The sequence below is a fragment of the Erinaceus europaeus genome, chromosome 7 (assembly GCF_950295315.1).
Source record: "Erinaceus europaeus chromosome 7, mEriEur2.1, whole genome shotgun sequence".
Taxonomy (NCBI): domain Eukaryota; kingdom Metazoa; phylum Chordata; class Mammalia; order Eulipotyphla; family Erinaceidae; genus Erinaceus; species Erinaceus europaeus.
This window is the reverse complement of record NC_080168.1, coordinates 43,863,348-43,889,806: the sequence shown is the minus strand read 5'-3', so window position 1 is coordinate 43,889,806 and position 26,459 is coordinate 43,863,348. Positions and strand designations below refer to the sequence as shown.

Genomic DNA, 26,459 nt, shown 5'->3' with positions numbered 1-26,459 from the left:
GTGAGGAAGCACTTAATGAATACCTCAAAACCAAGACGGTGACGCTGGAATATTAGAGTCATGCGACCAACAGGAGACCCTGGGGACCCAGCACTATTCAGCCTGAAGAGGAACAAGGTGCCAGAACACTCACGCTGAGCCCAGGAGGGAGGTCAGGATGTGTGTGCAGTGTGTACACACCAGCATTTCTAACCCTTTTATACCTTTGAATGATTCGTCATTGTTGGATTTTGATCACATTGCAGATCATCTGAATTTTTCAAATGCCAAGTTGCTTTTGTCTTCTCCATCCAGATCAATCCAGGTCCTGGTGGTTCCCATGACACAACACCACCACCCCTCTTGAACTGTCAAGGTCACACGCACACACCCATTCTGCAAATACCTTCTAGAGAGTCAAACCTAAATCCAGTGCCTAGGCCCCAGGTTAAGGATCATAAAGGCTTGAGTTATTGTAAGTGAGCATTGATTAGAAAAAATGAAATTACCAGTGAACTGAAATTGGGATGGAATGGTCTATAGTCCATTAAGTGATCTGATTAACACAGTGAGCTATGGAATGCTCTCTGTTCCTTTGGATCACTGAATTATGAAAGAACAAAGGCTGGGTGCCAGGCAGTGGCACACCTAGTAGAGCACGCAGGTTACCAAGTGCAAGGATCTGGGTTCAAGACCCCAGTCTCCACCTGCAAGGGGCAAGCTTCACAAACAGTGGATCATACTGCAAGTATCTCTCCTCTTGGTCTCCCCCCTTCCCTTTATCAAAAAGAAAGAAGGGGGGGAAGTGACGGTAATGGTAGAGTCATGCAGGCACTGAGCCCAGTAATAATCCTGATGGTGAAACCAACAAGCAAACAATGAAGTACAGTCTGATTGTAACGCAAGCTGGGGAAGCGTGCACACTTCAGGCAGATCCATGTGCCTTCTAATCCCCTTGCCTTTGCTAAAGCTGACTCCTTGACTCAAGCCAGCTCCCTGGCCTTTGTTTTTCTGTCACTGTATCTATTCCATGTGAATTATGTGGAGAAAAACCAGACCATCACTCAGGTACATGCAGTGCCAGGGATCAAACTGGAAACCTCAGGCATGGAAGTCTTAAGCTCTACCAGCTGAGCTACTTCCCTGGTCTCTCTCTCTCTTACTGCCAAATACTTGGTTTAAGTATTTCTCCTTTGTGCTCTCACTTGCCATGAGCCTCGTGCTTGCCATTTGTTGCTAAAGGTTATAGGAAGGTTATTTGCCTTCCTAACTAGACATGAGCATCCCTTCCTCACTCAGGATAAACACTCTGCTGTCATTTATTGAGGCAGGACACTTTAAAATGCCATCTCAAAGGGGCCGGATGGTAATGCTGTGGGTTAAGTGCACATAGCACAAAGCATGGACCGGTGTAAGGATCCTGGTTCAAGCCCCTGGCTCCCCACCTGCAGAGGGGTCGCTTCACGGGTGGTGAAGCAAATCTGCAGGTGTCTATCTCTCCCTTCTCTGTCTTCCTATCCTCTCTCAACTTCTTTGTCCTTTCCAACAACAATGAAACCAATAATAATAATAATAACAACAACAAAGATAAACAACAAGGGCAACAAAATGGATAAAATAGCCTCCAGGAACAGTGGATTCGTAGTGCAGGCACCGAGCCCCAGCTATAACCCTGGAGGCAAAAAAAAAAAAAAAAAAAAAAAGCCATCTTGAGTCATTACAATGCCTAGAAGAATGAATCGAATGGTTTCAATGGCTCATTGAAGGGATCAATCTAGATGCCTTCACTATCATGCCGTCAGGTCTTACCTTGATTCCCACCAGAGCCTGCCAGCTGATCTGCCTGACTCCTCCTGGGTTAACAGCTTAAGTCAGAAGGTACCATTGTTTTGCTCAGAACCTTCTGAAAGCCCCCATCTCACTTAGAATAAAGTATGTACGCAACGCATGCCAAGTCACCTCCGATCTCATCACCCAGCAAGCTCCTTCTCCTTCTGCATAGCCTTGATGTTACCCATATGGGCCAAACACACTTCTTCATACCCAAGGCCTTTGCACTTCCATCTTTCCAGTGACAACTCTCTGAGGGAAGAAATGACCCTAATTTGCATCATTGGTGGTTTCTGCATAAAAATGTTCTCAAGACTGAACTCACGGTGCCAACTGGACTTCACTGAACATGGGGAAGGACATGCATGGTTGTAGCATGTGAAAATCAGCACCAGCAGCCACTGCCTCTTCCTGAAACTGTCCCAACACACATGAGTGGGAGATAATTCCACCAGTAGAGTGCAGGCCTTGCTGTGCATGAGGTCTTGGGTTTGAGCCCTGGCACTACCTGGAGCACCATGGATAGTGCAGGGGGAGGGGAAGCAATAGGAAACTCCACGGAAGGTGGTGTAATCCTGTGATGTCTCTCCTCTCAAAAAAGAAAAGATTGAGCCAAGGAAGCAGTGGGATTGTGCATGCATGAGAACCTGGGTTCAAACCTTGGCACCATGTTTAAAAATATCAAATAGTACAAGCATCTCCCACCTCCAGATCTCATTTATTCTATCATTATTCTGTGTATCTTGGATAATTCTCACAGGACTTATCAGAAATGGATGCCTCCATTTCTCTCTCCCTAACAGGTCAACTTTACAAACAGGTGCTACTTTCTCTCCAGTGGCTACTACACAGGAGCTTGATAAATGTTTTCAAATCAAAGCACTTGCCCAACTCTCACAATGATGAAGTGGCACTGAGGCAGTGAGGCCAGCATTCTTCACCAAGCTGAGCTAGTTTTGTCAGCCAATGTCGATATCAGACCCTGGGTGATGAACAAATATTCATACTAGATGTGCTAGACTGAAGAACTATGCAGTATGGACATTACCTACAAGAACATTTTGAGAAGGGCTAGAGCCAAGGTGAGGAACCAAACAGGGTTCTTTCATACCTGCCTCCCAGGAAATCAGAGCTGTCAAGTCAGTCCTGGACTAGAAGTTTATCATACATGGCACACAATGGCTGGCTAGATTAGCATTGCAATATGCAAATAATACCCCCCAAGCTCCCATTTTAATGATTCAATAACAAACTACATAAAACAAGACACACAAAACAGGAAGACTCAACCATAAACTCCCTCCATGGAAATAACCACAGGCATTATCTTTTGGGTTTTGCTCTAGACTTTTCTTTTTTTTTTTTTTTAAATAAACACCTACACTTAAAAAGTTAATACCGGGGAGTCGGGCGGTAGCACAGTGGTTAAGCGCAGGTGGCGCAAAGCACAATGACCGGCGAGAGGATCCCGGTTCAAGCCCCTGGCTCCCCACCTGCAGGGGAGTCGTTTCACAAGCGGTGAAGCAGGTCTACAGGTGTCTGTCTTTCTCTTCCCTCTCTATCTCCCCCTCCTCTCTCCATTTCTCTCTGTCCTATCCTACAACGAAGACATCAATAACAACAATAATAACTACAACAATAAAACAACAAGGGCAAAAACAAAGGGAAAATGAATAAATAAATATTTTTTTAAAAAGTTAATTCCGTACATAACTGTTACATTGCTTTTTTCAATTGCTTTATAGTCATTTGTGTCAACAGGCATCAGCAGATGTTCATTGATCTTAGTTGTTGGACATTTATACTTGCTTTTTGCTATTTTAAACATTGCAATAAATCATACAAAAATTTATGAACACAGTGGTGCTCATTTATTAGGATAAATCCTAGTAAAGGACTCCTAGAATACAGCAACCTGGTTTATGACCAAAATCTGCCATTGTTTTGTCTAACTTTTTTTTTTTCTTGTGTATGTATGGGACTGGGGCCTCACATTTGCACTATTTCACTGCTCCTGGTCACCTTTTTCATTCAGAGAGCAACTGACAGGGAGACACCACAGTATCAAAGCTTCCTCTGTTGCAATAGCACCCCCCCCCCCATGCAGTGCAGAGGCTCACACCTGAGGCATGCACAAGGCACTGCAGGCACTCTGCATAGACCCTCTGGGTCTGCACGTCTAACTTCTCTAGCAGTCTAGTCCTTCCCAACACTGAGCACAGTACTAAGCACTTGACGCACATGAACTCCCTGTACAATCACGAACCCAGTCCCCCTGAGGGAGGCTGTGTAATCCCATTTCAGAGAAATTGAAGTAGGTGGCTGGGCTGGGAGCTTATCTGCTTAGCATCAAAGGGTGTGCTTCTGGTCTAGCAGGCCCGTGATGGCTAAGAGGGGCTGCCCAAACTTAGAACTTAGCTCCATCACTTACCTACATGGGGTTTTGGGGAATCTGCTAAGCACCTATCTATGACATGACTGAAGATAGAAGTGCTCTTAGTGTGGTGATGGGAAGGGAGATGCCAAGGAACTAAGAGAACAAATCTTGAAAGTTCTCATCACAAGAGAATTTGTTTTATAGAGAATGGGGAGAGTTTCTGCTGTCTTAGAGTTTAAGGCAATAGATAGTTATTACTAAAGTTATTTGGAAATCTGGTTGACTTTGAAAATCCCATTGTTAGGATTTTCTGTATCATACAAGACCTCATCATGATTTATGTTGTTTAATACTATTTATATGTAGCTGTAGCTAATATAGTGACACAGCCAGTTGCTTCTGATCTCTCTGGTCTAAGATAATAGGTGATTTAATATTTCAAAGAAAATTCCATTATTCGAAATGAATTAACAATTTAAGCCCACTGTTAAAGTTCAATCAGGTTACCAATTTTAAGCTGTAAGTGCTTAGAGTAAAGGAATATATACTCAGAACTGGGGTCTACACATCAAACAGTTTGAGGCAGTCAATCTATGTTTTCCCCTCTCAGATTGATTAAATAGTGATTTATAAGACTATAGGTTAATAGGAGTGTATATTAACATCATTTCCACCACCAAAGGTCTGTGTCTGTACCCCCACCTCCTATAGTAAATCTGAAAATCTACCCTCATCCTCCACCCAGAGTTTTTTATTTTAGTGCAATACTCCAAACTCAGTCAAATTCTTTGTTTTCCTTTTTGATCTTCTTTCTCAACTTCTGTTTATGAGTGGGATCATCCCATACTCAATCGTTGTCTTTCTGACTTATCTCACTTAACATAATTCCTTCTAGCTCCATCCTTGGGTCCATGCTCCCAGAGGGATAAAAAACAGGAAAGCTTCCAATGGAGGGGATGGGATACGGAACTCTGGTGGTGGAAATTATGTGGAATTGTACCCCTTCTATCCTATGGTCTTGTCAATCATTATTAAATCAATTAAAAAAAACTAAAATATCAAAAATCTTAAAAGAAAAAAGAATTTGTAACTATGGAATGTGATGGATGTTAACTAGACTTACTGTTTCACAAAATACATATCTGATGTATGGAACTCTTTTATCATTTCATGTGTTTATATTTAAACTTTTAGCTTACGATATGGTCTGAGACTGGACTTTAACCTTGTTTGAAACTGTCCTGACAGATTAAATGATTCATATATTTTGCTTACAATTATATACTTCTCATGTATTTAGACTGGGGTTTCTTTTTTCCCCCTTCCATGTCAGCATATCCCCAAGACCTAAATTTCATTGGCTTCCTAAACTGTAGCAAGCCTAGTTGTATAATATGGGATAGTCACATCAAGAAAGTAATATTAAAATCCTCTATATTAATCTCTCTAGACTAGCCAGTCCTTCACTGACCAGTGTTATTTTTACCTGGATGTTGATTTCCTGTAAAGTTACACCTTCACAGCCCACCTAGAACAGTCTACATGGCTTAAAATGTGTTCTACACCCTCACATACCAGTTGACTCACTTTTACACTATGTAGTATCTGCTCTATGCCATGCACCATGCTAAGTAGTGAACTAAACAAATACAGCTTTTTCCACAAGGCAGAGCAGATCTGACAGGAGTCAATCTATAAATATTTAACCCAATAATTCATCACAGTTGTGTTGCCATTACAGACTGTTGCATAAGAGCCTCTCCAACTGAGAGATCTCCTTTAGTCTGCCCATTTCTTCATACTCTTAGTAAAGTGCAGCTCTGAAGAGCTGTTTCCAGTTTCCAGCAGAAAAATACCAGAAAGAAGCATGGAGATCTCCAGCATTTTGAGGCAATGTGAGTAGAGAAAAATAATTTATTTCCTTTTAATAGCTTTGTTTCATTTATTTTGGATACAGACATAAAGAAATGGAAAGAGGAGATAGAGAAGGAATGAGTGCTGGAAAACTGCAGGTGTGGACAGTGATTAAACCACCTGGGATACTTTTCCCTCTAAAAGCAGGTGTGCCTGAAGCAGCTATGTATGAATAATTCTCCATCAAAAGAAAAGAAAAAAATTCCCCCAGTGAACCCATTTTGATGGTGACAAAATTTGACTTTACTATAAATGAAAAACAATCTAGGATGTTTTATCCAAGAGAATGATTTCAAATAAAAATGAACAGGTAATCTAAACAGCGAAATAAGTTTTATTTATTTAATGAGACACTGGGAACTGAACTCAGGTCCTCCCACGTGTGCCACCACAGTGGCCTCCTGGGCTCAGTATTTCTTTTTTTTCCTTTCATTTTTTTTCTAGACAAAGAGAGAAAGAAATAGCCTTCATACCAATCCATCATCCATGGTGCCCTCACATATAGCAAGTGCTCTACCAGGTGGGCTACCTCCTTGCCCTACATTTGCTGTTTCTGAAGCCTTTGCTATGCTGAAGAAAGAAGGTGCCACCACAGTGTGTAGTGTGTATCAGTATGTAGTTATATTTTCTAATTCTCTTTAGCATGAAATCAAAGGTAGTCTAGTCATCAAAGATCTCCAGATGTTACTCAGTCCAACTCTTTCAAAGTCTGTTATTGTGTCTGAGAAACAAAATAGCTCTAGCACTACATTAGGCTATCACAGAGACGTGAAATGCAAAATAACCAGTAAGCCACCTTCTTTCCAAAAGCGTTAGCAGGAATCTGTCACCTGGTTCTCAGAGCGTTTATTTTCACTATTTCTTTTTTATACTGGCAGGAGTGTCCAAAACTTCTATCTTGCCTTTTGCGTCTTCTGAATGAGGGAGCTTAAAGTTATCTATGGTGACTTCAGAAGAGGTGCTGTCACCTTCATCCTCAGATCCAGAACTGTCCTCTGCACTATCTTGCGAATGTTCTTCTGAGCCAGCTGCTCCTTTGTGATTAGACTCATTCATTTCGAACAAGGCCACATCCTAGGAAGAACACCAAATGGGAAATGCATTTCAGTGAGTTCCCTAAAAAGGTGTAATGAAACAAAACTGGGACCAAGCACTTAGGAAAGATGAGGGGAGAATGAAGGGTGCCAGAAATTGGGGGGATTAAGTACAATGGAATGTTTGGGGTCACTTGGTAAACTTTCAAGTACATATAAATAAATAAATTCTGGGGGAATCTAACATGGAGCATAGAGGGTGTTAATAATGCCATACTGTATGCTCTATTTTATTTTGTTTTTCTTATATTAGATAAGACAGAGAGAAATTGAGAGGGGAAAAGGAGATAGGGAGAGAGACACTTACAGACCTGCTTCAGTTTGTGATGTGTCCCCCTGCAGGTGAGGAGCGGGGGTTTGAACCCAGATTGTTGTACATGTGTGTACATGTGTGCTCAAACAGGTGCACCACCACCTGGCCCCACACATATTGCATGCTTTTAATCTAAGTGTTTCGAGCACAGAACACTAGAAACTGTGAGAGGTAATGGCCACTACCGTGGCAGTCATTTCATACTCTATGTGTCTATTAAACTATCACATTCTAACACCATAACTATATGTAATCCTTCATTGCTCCTCAAAAAGGTTTAAAAATAATTCTGTCTGCACAGAAATGAATGAATGTACATATATATGTATTTGGTGGAGAAAAAAAAAAAACTGGTTCCCAGCTCATAGGCCATATTGTATGAGCACTGTGTAAAGAGCAGACTTGGGGGTAGAAAGTGCAGAAGCAAGTGGACCTGCTGGATTGAGATGGCCTCAAGGACGCATGTATCACTTCACCAGTGGTGGCAGTTGTGGAAGCTGTGTGAAGTAGCTGGATCTCAGGAATATTAAGGAAACAGGTTGATCAGATCTGCTGAGGAGCTAGATATTAGTGTTAACAGCAATGGCTGCTCTGATGAGGAACAAAGGTTACCAAGGGAATTCCAGTGCAGAAGAAGACATGCACCCCAACTGACAATTTTTACAAGACGCTTAGCTAATCAATAATTCTGCTATTTTTGAAACAAAACATATTTTTGGACTTTTTATTTATTATTGTTATTTTTTGTTGTTATTATTATTATTTTACCAGAGCACTGCTCAGCTCTGGCTTATGGTAGTGCTAGAGATTGAACCTGGGATGTTGGAGCCTCAAGCATGGAAATCTTTATGGAAACCATTATGCTGTCTCCCCAGCCTCACTTTTTATTTATTTATTTTTAATATTTACTTTATTCCCTTTTGTTGCCCTTGTTGTTTTATTGTTGTAGTTATTATTGTTGCTGTTACTGATGTCATTGTTGTTGGATAGGACAGAGAGAAATGGGAGAGAGGAGGGGAAGACAGAGAGAGGGAGAGAAAGACAGATACCTGCAGACCTGCTTCACCGCCTGTGAAGCGACTCCCCTGCAGGTGGGGAGCTGGGGGCTCGAACCAGGATCCTTCCACTGGTCCTTGCACTTTGCACCACCTGCGCTTAACCTGCTGTGCTACCACCCGACTCACCTACTTTTGATTTCTTAATGAATCAGATGATAAGAAACATTTTTAAGGCCTTGGATGGGAGGTGGAGGGAACATGGGTAAGACAGCTAGTAAACTGATGCTTCAAGACAACAGACATAACACGTGACTTGAAAACAACCCCCTCTGAGTCTGTATTACTAATTCTTGATAGCTCACTTAATCATAACATGGTCAAGTGCCTACATGGTCCTAGAAACAGAAGCTGCTTTTCCAGGAAGGAAAACAAAACAAAGCAAAACAAAAACACCTCGGAATTACAATGGAGAAGTCCCTCTTTTTTACTTTATGAAAGGAAACGAAAATAAAGCATAGTCACCATTTGTATAACATCTCCAACAGTCCCGTCAAGCTTTTCAATGTTGAAACGACCAGGTGCTGCTGCTGCTATTTCTCTTCGTAGCTTTTCATTGGCCTGAGCCATCTGTGGGAGGAAGGCCTGCACTTGGTCTAGTACTAAGGAGAGAGAACACAGTTCATCAGTATCTCTGTATTTTGCCTCTAGGGTTATTGCTGGAACTTGATGCCTGCACTACAAATCCACTGTTGCTAGCAGCCATTTTTTTGATTTTGTTGTTGGCTAGAAGAGAAACTGAGAGAGAAGAGGAAGATGGGGTGGGGGGAACAGGTAGATAACTGCAGATTTGCTTCACCACTTGTGAAGTGATCACCCTACAGGTGGGGAGCCAGGGCCTCAAACTGGAATCCTCACAGGGTTCCTTGTGCTTTGTACTATGTGCACTTAACTTGGTGCACCACCATCTGCCCCCCTGCCAAACTTCACCTTTTAAATTCCAGAGTAGTTCCTGTGACACTTCTAGATTTTAAAGTAGCAATAATTATAATTTAAAAATATTTCCGGGGGCCAGGTAGTGCAGCAGATTAAGCACACATAGTGTGAAGCGCAAGGACTGGCATAAGGATCCTGGTTCGAGCCCTCAGCTCCCCACCTGTGGGGGGAGGAGTTCTCTTCCCAAGCGTGAAGCAGGTCTGCAAGTATCTATCTTTCTCACCCTCCCGCTGGCTTCCCCATCTCTCTTGATTTCTCTCTGTCCTATGCAATAACAACAACAACAACAAGGGCAACAAAATGGAGAAAATGGCCTCCAGAAGCAGTGGATTCACAGTGTAGGCACTGAGCCCTAGTGATAACCCTGGAGGCAAAAATAATAATAATAATAATAATAACGATTTCCAAATTCTTTCCACAAGAAAACTACATCCTCTTCTGAATCCATAAAGCGCAGGATGACAGTTGCAATTCAGTAAGTGTTCCTCAATATTTCCAAATATCCCCAGAACTCGAATTTCCTAGAAAGCTGGCACTGAACAACAACAACAACAAAAGCCCTGAAGAAGGAACTTATATGACTTAATAGCTCAGAACAATAGGCTGTAGGGTCAGACTAACAAGATAACTAGTAGAATCCCAATCCCACCTCTTTCTATTGGGACTTACCCTGGACATGTGAGTTATTTGTTCTTTTTACCTAACATCTTTTCCTCTTCTTCTTTTTAAATATTTATTTATTCTCTTTTGTTGCCCTTGTTTTATTGTTGCTATTGATGTCGTTGTTGTTGGATAGGACAGAGAGAAATGGAGAGAGATGGGGAAGACAGAGAGGGGGAGAGAAAGATAGACACCTGCAGACCTGCTTCACCACTTGGTGGGGATGGGGCTCAAACCGGGATTCTTATGCTGTCCTTGCACTTTGCACCACATGCGCTTAACCCGATAAGCTACTCCCGTCTTTTCCTTTTCTTTCTAGTAACATACCCCTGACTTTCCTTTTAAAGCTCTGTCACTCTTAGTCTCTCTTACTCCTCACCTTTTTAGTGCCTACATATTCCATAGCTGTGGCCACCAAGATCCTGTGGTGCTATCCATGGTGCTCCCATGGGTGCTGGACCTTGATCTCTGGACCCTGAGCACTGAATCACCTGAGCTCTGAGCCCTACCTCCCCCCAAATTCTATTTTTTGTGCGCTGACCTCATAAGGTGAGTCCCAAGCAAGACTTGCTGAGCTTACTTTTCTGTGGTTTGATCATGGATCCCAAAAGCAGAAACTACCCCAACCAGGCAAATGTTTAATTGGGCAAATATAACATTTGAGAGTCCTAGAGAGAGAGAGAAGGAGAGAGAGGTACTTACAGGGACTCCTTTCTATGCGAACTGTCTGAAGAGTGGAATTCTCTCCGCAGTTAGGCTTGGAGGTGATGAGGAGTCTGTCCAATATGCCTGAAAACACACTTAAGTTACTATCACATAAAGAAACAGGAGCCCATCAGCAAACTTCTTTTAATGATTCTTAAGTCTTGACCAGTGCACGTTCTCCTGGGGACATTTTTTTTTTTTTTTTACAAAAAGAGGATCTCCAGGTTCTATGACAATATTAAATTCTATGTATGTGGGGAGTCAGGCAGGAGCACAGCGGGTTAAGCACACATGGTACACAGCGCAAGGACCAGAGAGAGGTCCCGGTTCGAGCCCCTGGCTCCCCACCTGCATGGGGGGGGGGGTGTTGCTTCACAAGCAGTGACGCAGGTCTGCAGGTGTCTTTCTCTCTCCCTGTCTTCCCCTCCTCTCTCCATTTCTCTCTGTCCTATCCAACAACAACAACATCAATAACAACAATAATAACCACAACAATGATTAAAAAAAACAAGGGCAACAAAAGGAAAATAATAATAAAAAAATTCTATGTATGTATCCCCTAACCCTTCTGCTAGTCTGTCCGACACATCTCTGTGTCATCAATGCTAAGTAGTAAGTGCACACTAGATCGCAACCTTCTGATCAGAAGAAATCCAGCAGTGACAAATGCAAGTCTTCAGGGACAGAGGGAAGAAGCAGCATAGAGTACAATAATACTTAGGCGAAGCCAAAAATGGCTGTTAGTTGTGTTAATATTGGACAAACGACCCAACCTGTTTGGCACTGATGTCTTCATTTACAAACTATTTGCCCAGTTAGTTCCCAACCTAGATATAGCAGCTATTAGGTAGACAACCTGGACTTGACTTGCAAAGCTCAAAGTCTTGTACACCCTGTCTTCCTAAATGGGCCAACACTCATTTTGATATAAAAATCCTGTTCACTCACAATTGAGAATGCAGTAAACATCACTTGCTTACTACTCCCAGATCTCTGGAGCCAGAGCAATTTGCTTCATATTCTAGTTTTGCTACTTCCCAACCATGATGTCCAACAAGTTATTTATCTGTAATGATAGATCAAGACTTAAGCCTGCTCATAAATAAACTGGAGATATCGGTCTTCTAGACAGAATTATGAGGCTTTAAATCAATTCATTTAATTAATTCCTAGTGCATCTTAAGCCCTACATAAGCTTTAGCTATTATTACTATACCAACTTTGCAAGGTCTGAGCTCTTTCAAGAAGCTTTTTTTTTTTTCCTACCTAAAGAGACTATATCCAGGCCCTTAGACTACAATTTGTCCCTGCACACACAAATTCCTTAGGAAATGCCTTTTCCAAATGTGAATATTCAGGTTTTGAGGACAGAGCAACTCTCAAGTCCCAAAGCTAAGTGTTCACTCTTCGTGGAGCTGGCATTCCAGCCCATGCTTTGAAATCCTCTCTTATAACTAGTGTCTGAGGGCAGGGGTAGATAGCATAATGGTTATGCAAACAGACTGTCATGCCTGAGGCTTCAGAGTCCCAGGTTCAATCCCCTGCACCACCATAAACCAGAGTTGATCAGTGCTCTGGTAAAAAATAATAATAATAAAATAAATAACTAGTGTCTGAAATCCTGTCTGCATTCCCAGGATCTCTGTCACCCCTTAGGAGCAAGCCATAATCAGGGGGTGATTCCCCGCACATTTGGGGTGTGATGGTGCCAAGGCTCATCTCACCAACCTTCCATCAGGGCAGTGGTCTCCGTGCGGAGCTCTGCAAGCTGCGGAGCAGCAGAGCCGCAACCTGGGCCCGCGACCCTGTGACCCCGCGGCTGCAGCCGGGAACCACCACCCCCCGCCCCAGACCTGGAGCCTCCACCCCAGGCTGCTCGGGCCCCACGCCCTGGGCCGCCCGTGCACGCTGCCCGCCCGTCACCTCCACGGCCGCCGCTCCCTGCAGTCAGCAGCTCCTGCGACACCGGGATCCCCGGGCACTCCTGGGCAGGGGGAGGACAGCTCGCGCTGGCCGGCGGCTCGCCGCGGACCTCCATGTTAGCATCCGCCAGGTTTCAAATCCCGCCCAGCGGGCCCGGATGCAGGAACAAGGCTCCTGCAGGAGGCGGGTCCAGCGCTGCCATTGGGGAAAATTATTTGTGGGCGGGGCTATGACTGGGACGTCAGGAGGGCGACTCCTAGCGGAAATGCGAGGCCATTGCTACTTAGAAAGAAGTAAAGGTAATCTTCATAGCATTTTTCTAAAAAAATTATTAGTGGTTTAATATTGATTTACAAAATTATGAGATAAAAGGGGTACAATCCACACCGTTCCCACCACCCAGAGTTCTGTGTCCCCATTCCCTCCTTTGGAAACTGCAGTAGTTCTCCCAAAGTCACAATATGTGTTGACTATTATTTCTATAATTATCTATTTATATTTATATACATTTGTGGATTTTTTTCTGTGGTCCTTCCCTCTTTCGTTTCTGATTCACACCTGCACCTATTACTATTTTCGGATGTCCTTCCTTTTTTCCTCTTCTCTCTATGGGTCCTGATGGAATTGGAATTCAGAGCCTTCTAGTCATCTTCCCCTAATATTTCTCCCCAAAGGCTAATCTTAAACCAGTCTTAATTTGGAGTCCCTGAGGTGATTTGCATGCTAGGCCCTGCCTGCCTTCCTCAGAGAAGGTAACTTTAGGTGAGGTAATTTTCTTTTCTGTTACCCACCTTGGCCTGACTTGCTTTACACCTTCCACCTGCTATTGCATTTTGCAGGACCAACCACTTGTCAGAGGAAACGCTCCTCAGTTCTGGCATCATCTCACAAAGTCACTTAGACCTCTACATTGGTGAGTTTTGTTCTTTAAAAGTTTGGTTGGGGGCAGGGGTGATCGGCTGCACACCTAGTTAAGTGCACATATCACCACGTGCAAGGACCAGGGTTCCAACACATGCTCCCCACCTGCAGTGGGGGAAGCTTAGGAGCGGTGAAGCAGGTCTGCAGGTGTCTATCCTCTCTCTTTCTCTGTCTCCTTTTCCCTCTCAATTTCTCTCTGTTCTATCAACTAAGAGAGAGAGAGAGAGAGATGGGGGGAGAGAAAAAGAGCCACTGGGAGCATAGTGCTGGCACTGAGCCCCGGCAGTAACCCAGGTGACAAATAAATAAATAAATAAATAAGCCTGGTGGCAGAGGTGAGATTTGAGGTGAATTTCCTGTGACATCTGGGGACAGAGAGTCACACAGGCATGGCACCTGAGGATTTGGTCTCAGCTTTCTGTTTTCTGTCTTCTTCCCTGTTTGTGAGGACCAGGAGTAAGCTTCCCTGGGTTTGTACTAAATCTTTGCTTGGAGTTCCTGAGCTAAATGGTTTTTCTATCCCAGGTTTAACTGGGAGATCCTCCCCCTTGCTTTAGTTTCCAGTTTCATGGTGGAGTTCCTGTCCTCATTTCTGGTTTGAAGTCTTGGGGTTTGTTGAGTTAGTCCATTCGTGAACTATTGGAGGTATCTACCAAGGCAGTCAACCTGGGCAATCTACCAAGGCAGTCAAGTCTGAGATCTTTGACACCAAGTCCAGGGTTAACAGTATATATATGCTATAGAGAGAAAGGCCAGAGAATCCCTCAGCTATGGCATATTATGGTGCTGAGAACTGAACCTAGACTCTGGGATCCTTAGGCATAAAAGAAGTCTTTTTATGTAGCCATTAAGCTATCACCCCTGATATATTTTCTTTACAGATATGATGTATTTATTGACACAAGATGGGGGTGGGGAAGATAGAACTAGAGTATCACTCTGGGTCATGGAATGCCAGGGATTAAACTCCAAATTCAGTGACTCCTTTTAATTAATTAATTAATTTGTTATTGATTGGATAGAGAAAGGAATTGAGGAGGAAGGGGGAGAGAGGGATAGGGATAGGGAAAGGGAGAGAGAGATTGAGAGGAAGAGACACACACACACCTGCAGCACTACTTCACCACTTGTGAAGCTTTCCCCCAGCAGGTGGGGACCAGAGGCTTGAACCCAGGTCCTTGCGCACTGTAACATGTGTGCTCAACTAGGTGTGCCACCACCCACCTGGACCTCTTTTTAAATTTTATTAGTGATTTATTAGTGATGTACAAGATTATAAGATTACAGGATATAATTCCATATCTCACCTGTCACCAAAGCTCTGTGCCACCACCCTTCCAGTGATAAACCACCACAATTCTCACAAAGACTCAGAAACAGCTTGCTTACTTCTGTATTTTTTTCTTTCCTTTTCTTTCCCTTTTCACAAGTTCATGTATTTCAGTTCTCTAGATTCCACATATGAGACCATCTTTTAGTTGTCTTTCACCTCCTAACTTCACTAAGCATAATCACCTGCAGTTTCAACCCTTCTTTCCCCAAGGACACAGTATTTTTTTTCTGTTGTTTTTTTTCATTTGTGACTAATACTTAAAAGATTATAATATTATAGGGAGTCCAGCGATAGCGAAGCGGGTTAAGCACACGTGGCACAAAGTACAAGAATCGGTTCAAAGATTCTGGTTCGAGCCCCCAGCTCCCCACCTGCAGGGGAGTCGCTTCATAGGCGATGAAGCAGGTCGGCAGGTGTCTATCTTCCTCTCCCCCTCTCTGTCTTCCCCTCCTCTCTCCATTTCTCTCTGTCCTATCCAACAACGATAACATCAATAACAATGACAATAATAACTACAACAGTAAAAAGACAACAAAGGCAACAAAAGGGAAAATAAATAAAAATTAATAGATGTTAAAAAATAAATAAATAAAAGATTATAAGATTATAGTTCCACACTATACCCACTACCAAAGTTCTGTGTCCCTACCCTCCTACCTCCCAAAGATAACCACCACAGTTCTCCCGAAGTTTTAGAAACAGTTAATTTGCTTCCGGGATTTTTCTTGTTTATTTCTTGGTTTTCAAGTTTATATGTAGTTTTCTAGATTCCATATGAGCAAAACCATGCATTAGTTGTCTCTTTACTTATTTCTCTAAGCACTGTCACCTCCAGTTCCACCCCTTTTCTCCCAAAGGACACCATATTGTCTTTTTTTTAAAATTTTTTAAAATTATTTATTTTCCCTTTTGTTGCCCTTGTTTTATTGTTGTAGTTATTATGCTGTTGTTATTGATGTCGTCATTGTTGGATAGGACAGGGAGAAATGGAGAGAGACGGGGAAGACAGAGGGGGAGAGAAAGACAGACACCTGCAGACCTGCTTCACCGCTTGTGAAGCAACACCCCCTGCAAGTAGGGAGCCAGGATCCTTACACAGGTCCTTGTGCTTCGTGCCACCTGCGCGTAACCCTCTGCGCTACTGCCTGACCCCCACAATATTGTCTTTTTAAATTGTAGAGTAGTATTCCATGGAGTATGTATGCCATAGCTTCTGTAGCCAGTCATCTATCAATGGGCATATGCTAAGGCTGCTGCTGCTCTTTGAGGTTATTGTAAATATTGTAGCTATGAGCATAGGGGTGCATATGCCCTTTCAAATTAGAATATTCTTGAGCTGACTGGGTCTGACTGAGTTAGCAGTAACAGATAGCCCCCAGCCCTTGGCTTGGTTCTGGATTCTACGTGAACACCATGGAGGAGGGCAGCAGTTGTCCGTGTGGAATCTCTCCCCAGGTTCTATGCTGGAAGTTGTGGGAGCACTGCAGCTCACAGTGTGTTTGGATGCAGTCTGCAGGGCCCAGCCTTGGGGGCTTGCTGCTTCCACCCTGTTCCCATTCCCTTGCTGGTTAGTCACTGCTAGACTCCACTGTGCCCTTCTCTGCATATTGTTGAAGCCTGGGCACAAAAGGTAAAGGCAACTGCTTCGACACCAAAGTGCTGAAGTAGGACTTCCATGATTATCTGGTCCCTGAGAAAACTACAGGCCTACCTAAAGGAATGAAATCCTGTCTGTTTGACGAGTGGATTGGGCTTTGTAAGAACTGCTGTCCTGGGGGTAGGGGGAGGTGGTGGCACACCCAGTTAAGCACACATATTACCATGCACAAGGACATGGGTCTGAGCCACCCCCCACCCGCTCTCCACCTGCTGGGCGATGGGGGGGGCAGCAGATGTCCATCTTTCTCCCTATCTCCCCCCTCCTCTTTCAATTTCTCTATGTCCTATCAAATAAAACAGAAAGGTAGAAAGCGGGGGGGGGGGGGGGATGGCCACCAGGAGTGGAGGATTCATACTGCTGGCACTGAACCCCAGTTATAATTGCCTAGTAGCAATAAAAAAAAAGAACCTTACTCCTGGAAGCTGTAGCTCACTAGAACTGGCATCACTGGGTAGAAAATAACTTCACTATGACCACTATAGGGAACACTCCAATTAGGCAAGATTGTTGATTTAAAGAGTGCAATTGAAAGTAAGAGTTCCCTCTTGTGCACTGCTGGTGGGAATGCAAAGTGTGCAGCCTCTGTGGGAAATGTTAAGGAGATTCATTAAAAAAAAAAAAAAAAACTAAACTCCAGAATGCTTATATGCATGTTGGATATGAAATACCATAAGGTCCAGCAGTACTCAGAGAGAAAACTAGCTTCAACGTTAAGTAGATGCAAATGGGATGAAAATTTTAAGGTAAATGTTCCAGTGGTAGTTATGTTAATAGTCTTAAAAATAGTCTGCAAAAGATCTTTCCTTTTTTTTTTTTTCATTATGCACGCACACAGAGTTTTTGCTAAGCTACGTCAAGTGAGGACAGTTCATTGACTATCTAGATCATTGCCAAGTTAGAGAAAATACTGACACTGAATATTAAATATGCACTTGGTTTCTCATTATAGAGGAAACAAAGGTGGTTGGATCTTTTGACCAGAGGCTGCTGGTATAACAGAAAATTTGCATTTGCTTACTTCTCATTTTTTCACTAGAAATCAAGGTTTCTAAGGGTTAGTAGTTCTCATCAATGTGTCATAAATTACTAATAAAAATTATTAGCTACAACAACAATGGAAAAATGATGGCCACCAGGAACAGTGAATTTGTAGTGCAGGCAATGAGCTCCAGCAATAACCCTGGAGGCAAAAAAAAAAGTTATTAGACATAGTAAAGGGGCCGATGAAATAACTCACTTGTATCATGTGCTGCTTTGCCATTGTGTGACCCAGGTTCAAGCCCAGCCCCTACCTCACTGAGGGAAACTTCAGTGTTGTGTCCATTCTCTCTCCCTCTTTCTCCCTCTCATTCTATATCCCACACTCCCTCCCTCTCCCTCTCTGTCTCTATCTTAAGGGAAAATTAGTAAAGGTGACCAGGAAACTAGGAAAAGGAGAGGTAGGGAACATTAATATAAAGAGTTTCCACCTAAGATACCTGATTCATACTTTCCCCCCCCCACCTCCGTGGTTATTGCTGGGGCTCTGTGCCAGCACTATGAATCTGCTGCTCCTGGCAGCCATTTTTTCCCATTTTATTGGATAGGACAGAGAGAAATTGAAATTGAGAGGGTCAGGAGAGAGAGAGTGACGCCTGCAGACCTGCTTCTTTCTTCCTCTCTTTCTCTCTTCTCTGTCTTCCTTCTTTTCTCTCTCCCTCTTTCTCTCTCTTTCTCTCTTTTTTTGCCTCCAGGGTTATTGCTGGGGCTCAGTGCCTGCACCATGAATCCACTGCTCCTGGAAGCCATTCCCCCCCCCCTTTTGTTGCCCTTGTTGTTGTAGCCTTGTTGTGGTTATTATTATTATTTTTCTTGTTGTGGTGGTGGTTATGATTATCATTGTTGATGTCGTTCGTTGTTGGATAGGACAGAGAGAAATGGAGAGAGGAGGGGAAGACAGGGGGAGAGGAAGATAGACACCTGCAGACCTGCTTCATCGCCTGTGAAGCTAATCCCCTGCAGGTGGGGAGCCAGGGGCTTGAACTGGGATCCTTATGCTGGTCCTTGCATTTGGCGCCACATGCGCTTAACCCACTGCACTAATGCTCAACGCACCCCACCCCACCCCTTTACCAGAATACTGCTCAGCTCTAACTTGGGGTGGTAGGGGTGGTGGGGATTGAATTTGAGACTTTGGAGTCTCAGGCATGAGAGTCTGTTTGCATAACCATTATCTCCTCTCTCTCTGTGTCTCTCTCTCTCTCTCCCTCTTTCTTCTTTCTGATAGATTGGACAAGAGAAGCTCCCTCCAATACAGTGGGGATCTAAATCCAACTGAGTTGCACACATGGCAAAGCAACACATTATCCAATTGAGCTAATTTACACTTCTTACCTTACCTTTTCTTTTTTTATATAAAAATTGTTTTATTTTAATGAAAGAGATAGAAGCCAGAGCGCTGCTCAGCTCTGGCTTATGGTGGTGCTGAGGATTAAACCTGAGATCTCAGAGCCTCAGGCATGAAAGTCCAGTGCAAAATCACAGTATTATCTCCCTGGCCCCGCTTTTTCTTTTCTTTACTCAGGCAAAACAAAACCCCCTTTCCCACCTCACCCAGGCCATTGCTAAAGAGTACATATGGGGGGGCCAGATGGTGGCGCACCTGGTTAAGCACACTGACTACAGTGTTCAAGGACCCAGGTTCAAGCCCCTGGTCCCCACCTGCAGAGGGAAAGCTTCACAAGTGGTGAAGTAGGACTGCAGGTGTCTCTCTGTTTCCCTCTCTATTTCCCCTCCCCTCTCAATTTCTCTCTGTATCTATCCAATAATATATGTAATATATTATATATATGGGGGGGGGAGATAGAGGACACATAGGTACAATTTCTTATCTCCCTAAGATAGGTGTCCGCAAGACATTGTCTCCTCCAATCCTCCTATCTTTCTCATAAATAAATCTTTAAAAAAAAGATTCATTTTAAAAATGAAAAATCACTAAGCGCAGGTGGCACAAAGTGCAAGGACTGGTGTAAGGATCCCAGTTCGAGCCCCTGGCTCCCTACCTGCAGGGGGGTCGCTTCACAGGTGGTGAAGCAGTTCTGCAGGTGTCTGTCTTTCTCTCCCCCTCTTTGTCTTCCCCTCCTCTCTCCATTTCTCTCTGTCCTATCCAACAATGACGGCCTCAGTAATAAATACAACAATAAAACAACAAGGGCAACAAAAGGGAATAAATAAATATTTTTTAAAAAATGAAAAATCACATCTGAAGCAAGTCAAAGCAGTAAGAGGAAGGAAGGAGGGTCAGTATGATACGCTTCTCCCCACTAAAGCCAATATAGACCATGGTCAGGCAATGGTTAGCTTCTAGAAGCTGGGAAAAGAGGCTGTCCTGCAGCTTCCAGAAAGAGTGTACCTGCTGACTCCTTCACTGCTATTGGGTGAGACTCATAGGACTCCTAACCCACGGAGCTAAGATTACAGATGCTTTAGCTTGAGCCACCATGTTTGTGGAACTTTGTGAGCACATCAGTGAAACACACACACACACACACAAAACACACACACACACACAACACACACACACATGCACACACACACACACACTTTCTGTCAGGGCTCTTTCAGCCCAGTGCCTGTAAGGTTAATTCATTTTGTTGAGGATATCCATGATTTGTCTCACGTTATTTTTAATGGTCACAATTATCTGTATTCTCCTGTTGCTGAATATTTAGATTATTTCTGGTTCTGGACCTACTATTAAAAAGCTGCTATGAAGAGTTTATGGTCTTCATCTAGTCTTTTTTTTTTTTTTGGGGGGGAAGGGTGAGCACCCATTTACATATTTATGTATGTTTATTTATTAATTGCCTCAGGGTTATCACTGGGGCTTGGTGCCTGCAGGACAAATCCACCATCTCATTGGTCTTTCTTTCTTTCTTTGATAGGAAATATAAATTAAGAGGGGGAGGGGGAGACAGAGAGGGAGAGAGACAGAGACACCTGCAGATCTCCTTTACAACTTGTGAAGTTTATCCCCCGTCCCAGGTGGAGAGCAGGACTCAAATCTGGTATTTGTGCATGGTACCTTGTGTGCTTAACCAGATTCACTACTGTCTGGCCCCTATCTGTCCGTCTGTCTGTCTGCCTGTCTATCTATCTAAAGAAAGGACCAGACAATCACTGGCATATGAAATGACAGGGTCTCCAGCGCTTTATCCACAGCCTCATTTCCCAGTGCTATGTGAATATCTGTCTAAAGGAATGATAGTAACTGTTGGATCCTTGGACAAAACAGTATCAGCAAGGGCACCTTCAGAAGACTGTTTTTTTTTTTTTTTAATCTGTTGCATATGAATGACAGTTTCACAGAAATCAGAAAGAGAGAGAGGAGAGAGAGAGAGAAAGAGAGAGAAGCCAGAGCACACTCCACTACATGTGGTGCTGGGATTAAACCTGGAAACCACAAGCAAGCAAGTCAGATGCTCTACCAGTTGAGCTCCTCCTTTGCCCACCCTCCCACAGGCAGCCCAGTCCCTCATGCTACTTTGTAGCCATTGCAAGGCTACTAAGAAAAAGCATTTGGGGAGTCCGGCAGTAGTGCACATGGCACAAAGTGCAAGGACAGCGTAAGGATCCTGGTTCAAGCCCCCAGCTCCCCACCTACAGGGGAGTCACTTCACAGGCGGTGAAGTAGGTCTCTTCCCCTGTCTTCCCCATCTCTCTCCATTTCTCTCTGTCTTATCCAACAATGATGACATCAATAACAACAATAATAACTACAATAAAAAACAACAAGGGCAACAAAATGGAAAATAAATAAATAGAAAAAAAGAAAAGAAAGAGCATTTTGACAGCATCTCTGAGTGGTTTTTGTTCTGCTCTTTTTAATTACATTTATCTGGAAGGTAATTAGCAGCATCTGATAGTTTACTAGAAATGAAGTTTTCCCCAGGTAAATGTGACTCTCCTGGGTCATGTGATGTGTTCAGACTTCTGCTCAAAGTATATCGACAAGAGCTTATCCTCTCCAGGCCTTTTGAATTTGGGGTGTGTGTGTGTGTGTGTGTGTGTGTGTGTGTGTGTGTGTGTGTGTGTGTGTGTGTGTTTCCAACCATTTTATTGCTGGGGCTGGGTGCGGTTGGACAACGTCATCATTTCCATGACCTCCCCATGCCTCCAGTCTTCCTCTTTTTGTAAAAAGAGACAAAAGTAAAGAGAAAGGAAAAGAGAGACTCCTGCAGCTCTGCTCCACAGCTAGTGAGGCTTCCCCCCAAAGGTGGAGATGGGGCTTGAACCTTGACCCCTGCAAACAGTAATGTATACACTCTACCAGGTACACCACTGCCCAAACCCTCCACTTTTTTTTTAATGATGGTCTCAACAACTACACGTCATGGGTCACCAAGCAGTGGGCATCTTTTTATGAATTCACTTGCTCTGCATTCTGTCTCCCACAACATAATGTGCACATCTGCGCTCTTAACAACTTCCAGTTGGGCTGCAAACCTAAATTCCACTCCAACCGTGAAAAAAAAAAAAAAGCTCAGGAGTCAGGCGGTAGCACAGCGGGTTAAGCGCATGTGGCGCAAAGTGTAAGGACTGGCGTAATGATCCCGGTTCAAGCCCCTGGCTCCCCACCTGCAGGGGAGTTGCTTCACAGGTGGTGAAGCAGGTCTGCAGGGGTCTCTTTTTCTCTCCCTCTCTCTGTCTTCCCCTCCTCTCTCCATTTCTCTCTGTCCTATCTTAGAATGATGACATCAATAACAACAACAATGAAAAACAAGGGCAACAAAAGGGAAAATAAATAAATAAATAAATATTAAAAAAAAAAAAAAAAGCTCAAAGTGAAACTGAGCGGAAAGATGTCCTGTTCTGAGAAACTAAGTCTGGGTGCATTCAGGCAAGGGCAATAACAATGCCGATGTCACTTTCTGATAGCTTTCAATATGATGCAAACAGTTTAGAATTGAAGATATGTACTAAGGCTCTATTGTGATGCGTGCTGGGAATTGGGAGATTGTGTAACAAAGGAACATGTTTGGTTTAAGGGAGTGAAAAAAGGTCTCTTGGAGGAAGTGACATTTAATCAGTTCCTTCAATAATAAAGAGCAGGTCAAGCTACCAAGGGAGTCATTGTAATTCCCTGGGAGAGGCCACTGTAGCTGGACTGGGTGGTTACTTCCTTCTGCAGGCAGGAGGCTAGAGGGCTCATTGAGCACTTTGCACTTGATCCTAAAGCCCAAGGGAAGATCTAGGAGAGGGTCCTTCTGGGCAGGAGGAGATAGGTGTCTGTAGAAGACTAAAGACTGTTCTGCCTACAGCATGGAGGAGAGTGAATAATAAAGAGAAGGGCAGAGGTGATAGGAAGACCAGTTTGCAGGGGTGGAGAGTGTTAAAGAGAAGGTGGTGAGTGCAAGAAACAGAGCAGGGTTAGAACTGCAAGTATTTGATCTCTGTCTGCAGGTGGGAGGTGAAGGAACAAACAGTGCCATAGACCAGCTTCCAGGAGGCAGGTGAAATAGCTCACTTGGATGGTGCTGCTTTGCCAGGTGTGTGACCCAGGTTTGATCCTGGTCTGCACCACGTTGAAGAAAATTTTGTTTTTTCCTCCTTCTCCTTCCTTCCTTCCTCCCCATTTCTCCCCTATCCCTATCTAAAAACAAAAACAAAAACAAGACCAGCTCCCAAAGAGCAGAGGCTTAAGCACAAGTGGCACAAAGTGCAAGGACCAGCGCAAGGACCAGCTTAAGGATCCTGGTTCCAACCCCCGGCTCCCCACATACAGGGGAGTCACTTCACAGGCCATGAAGCAGGTCTGCAGGTGTCTATCTTTCTCTCCCCCCTCTGTCTTCCCTTCCTCTCTCCATTTCTCTTTGTCCTATCCAACAAGGATAATATCAGTAAGAACAATAATAACTACAACAATAAAAAAACAAGGGCAACAAAAAGGGAATAAATAAATAAATATTAAAAAAAAGACCAGCTTCCAAAAATGGGACCAGGACCCTCCAACACTACTGTGCCACTTCCCCAACCCAATTCTTTTTTTTTTAGTATTATTTATTTTTGCATAGAGACAGAAATTGAAAGGGGAGGAAGAGAGGGAGAGGGACAGAGAGACACCTGCAGCCCTGCTTCACCTCTTGTCAAGCTTTCCCCCCACGGGTGGGGGCCAGGAGCTTGAACCTGGGTCCTTGCACACTGTAGTGTGTGCCCTCAATCAGGTGCGCCACCACCTGGCTCCCTCTAACCCAGTTCTTCAGTTTCTTTTTTTCTCTTCTCCCCTTCCTCATCATTTCTCCTTCTCTTTCCGCTTCTTCTCCTTATCCTCTCCTTCTTTTGATAGGACAGAGAGAAACTAAGAGGGCAATGGATGAGAGATAGTGGTGGAGAGAAACAGAGAGGCGCTGTTCCACTGCTTGTGAAGATTCTCCCCCGCCAGTGGGAAGCAGAGGCTGAAACTCAGGACCTTGCATGTAATACTATGTGTGCTTAACTGGGTGCACCACTCAGAGCACCTCGTTGGCTGGTCCTTTCTGAGATCCTCCAGAAACTGGACTCATGGTACTGTCTGGAGAGGGGCTCCTGCTGTTGGCATTGTTGGATTGTATGTCTGAGCTCTCCGAGGCTGGCTGTCCTCATTAGGTCCTAGGTACTAATCATTCCTCCACTGTACTCAGAGTTCTTCACTCCAGGCCTTGGACCTACTGTTCTCATCAGCGAGATCACACAGTTTCCTCATAGTCCTTCAAGGGTATCCTCCCATCGGCTGGATGCCAGGGCCACTCCTCCCTCCTTCCACGGTAACCAGAGGTATTTCAAGTAGTTCAATTAAAAATATCGTATCAGAAGGACTAGGAAGAGGCACATTCAACTGAGTGCACACATTATAATGCACAAGGACCCAGGTTCAAGACCCCAGCTTTCTCCACTTGCAGGGGTAAAGCTCCATTGGCAGTGGAGCGGTGCTACAGGTCTATCTCTCTCTAATGTTTTTTAAATTATCTTTATTTATTTATTGGATAGAGACAGCCAGAAATCAAAAGGGATTTGCCTGCAGGTGGGAGGTAAAGGAAAAAACAGTGCCACAGAGTAGGTCCCTGGAGGTCGGTGAAATAGCTCACTTGGATAGTGTGCTGCTTTGCCACATGTGTGAACCAGGTTCACTCCTGGCCTCCACCACATTGAAAGAAGTCTTGTTTCCTTCCTTCTTTCCTTCCTTCCTCCCTTTCTTTCTTCCTTCCTTCCTTCCTTCCTTCCTTCCTTCCTTCCTTCCTTCCTTCCTTCCCCAGGGATTATAGAGAGGAAGAGAGACACCTGCAACACTGCTTCATCACTTGCAAAGCTTTTCCCCTGAAGGTAGAAACTAGGGGCTTAAACCCAGGTCCTTGCACATTGTAACATGTGCTCTCAACCAGGTGTGCCACCACCTCCCCCTTTTCTTTTTTTTTTTTTTGTCTCCAGTGTTATTGATGGGGCTCGGTGCTGGCACTATGAATCCACTGCTCCTAGTAGCTCCCCCCCTTTTTTTGTTGTTGTTGTTGGATAGGACAGAGAGAAATTGAGAGAGGAGGGGAAGATAGGGGGGAGAGAAAGATAGAAACCTGCAGACCTGCTTCACTGCTTGCAAAGCAACCCCTCTGCATGTGGGGGCTCTCTCTCTCCCTCCCTCTTTCTCTCCTTCCCTTCTCAATTTCTCTCTGTCCTATTAATCAGTCAATTAATTAGTTAATTAAAACATATCAGAAAAGTTCTCTTGTCCAGTTGCTAACTAGGTTGTTGGAGTGAGGAGTTAGGGTGGGAGCCTAATAGCTCAGAATACAACTTTGTAAGCCCCAGTAGATACTTAGTAATTCCTACCCCTCCCATCATCATCCTGAAATGAATTAGCTGGATATATTTCCTTTCACTTTATTTTTAATAGTTCTATTGCTGGCATTTTAAATTCAGTGTTCTGTTTATATTTCCAGCAGCATTTGTTTTTAAAAAAATTTTTATTATCTTTATTTCTTGGATAGAGACAGCCAGAAGTTGAGAGGAAGGGGGAGATAGGGAGGGAAGAGACAGAGAGACACCTGCAGCCCTGCTTCACCACCTGCAAAGCTTTCCTCCTACAGGTGGGGACGAGGGCTCGAACCTGGGTCCTTATACATTGTAACATGTGCACTCAAACAGGTGTGCCACCACCCGGGCCCAGCCAGCAGTATTTCTGCTTTAACCTTTTCTTTCTTTTTTTCTTTTTTCTTTCTTCCTTTCTCCTTCACCTTCTCCTTCTCCTTCTTCTTCTTCTTTTTGCTTTGATTTAACCTTTTAACTGTTACTTTTTTTTCACTATTCTGACTTTAACCTGACTCTTGTGGACTCTTTGCTGGGGGAGAGGTTTTGCAAGACTGGGCTTCTGGAGGCTGATATGTGGCTGAAAGTGATAGGAGAACACTCTTTAATCTGTAGGTGAAGGTAAAAATTCAGCTTGATTACAAAGCAGAAAAATAATAAAATAAAACAACCCAAACCCAGCCTGGATGAGAAGTGCATGCCCTGGGGTCAGGAGGTGTCATACTCAGTTGAGCACACACAATGTGGACAGAGACCCCAGTTCAAGTCCCCATCCACCAAGCTTCAGGAGCCCTGAAGCAGTGCTGCAAGTCCCTCTCCCTCTCCCCTCCTTCTCCAGATATGGGTTGACTATTACTTCTATAACTACCTGTCTATATTTATATGTATGTTTGCCCTCCCCCCCATGGTGCTGCCGTCTTTTTTTTTTTTCTCAGTCACATCTAC

The 26,459-nt window shown here is 43.8% G+C and overlaps 2 protein-coding genes across 4 annotated transcripts in view; one reads left to right on the top strand and one right to left on the bottom strand.

Annotated features, from left to right (window-relative positions):
• Nucleotides 1–3,171, top strand: part of ALDH1L2 (aldehyde dehydrogenase 1 family member L2) — a 72,103-nt gene extending 68,932 nt beyond the window's left edge. For all 3 annotated transcript variants that reach the window (XM_060194319.1, XM_007533032.3, XM_060194320.1), the window contains one exon: nt 1–3,171. In XM_060194319.1, the coding sequence (XP_060050302.1) occupies nt 1–4 (4 nt within the window). In that variant the 3' untranslated portion in view covers nt 5–3,171.
• Nucleotides 3,172–6,929: 3,758 nt separating this feature from the next.
• On the bottom strand, nt 6,930–12,944 carry NOPCHAP1 (NOP protein chaperone 1). Its single transcript, XM_007533033.3, has 4 exons — nt 12,787–12,944; nt 10,861–10,947; nt 9,028–9,164; nt 6,930–7,174 (listed from the first exon to the last, which is right to left on the bottom strand). The coding sequence occupies exons 1-4, from the start codon at nt 12,899–12,901 to the stop codon at nt 6,956–6,958; spliced, it is 558 nt and encodes a 185-aa protein (XP_007533095.1). The 5' UTR covers nt 12,902–12,944; the 3' UTR covers nt 6,930–6,955.
• Nucleotides 12,945–26,459: the final 13,515 nt, after the last annotated feature.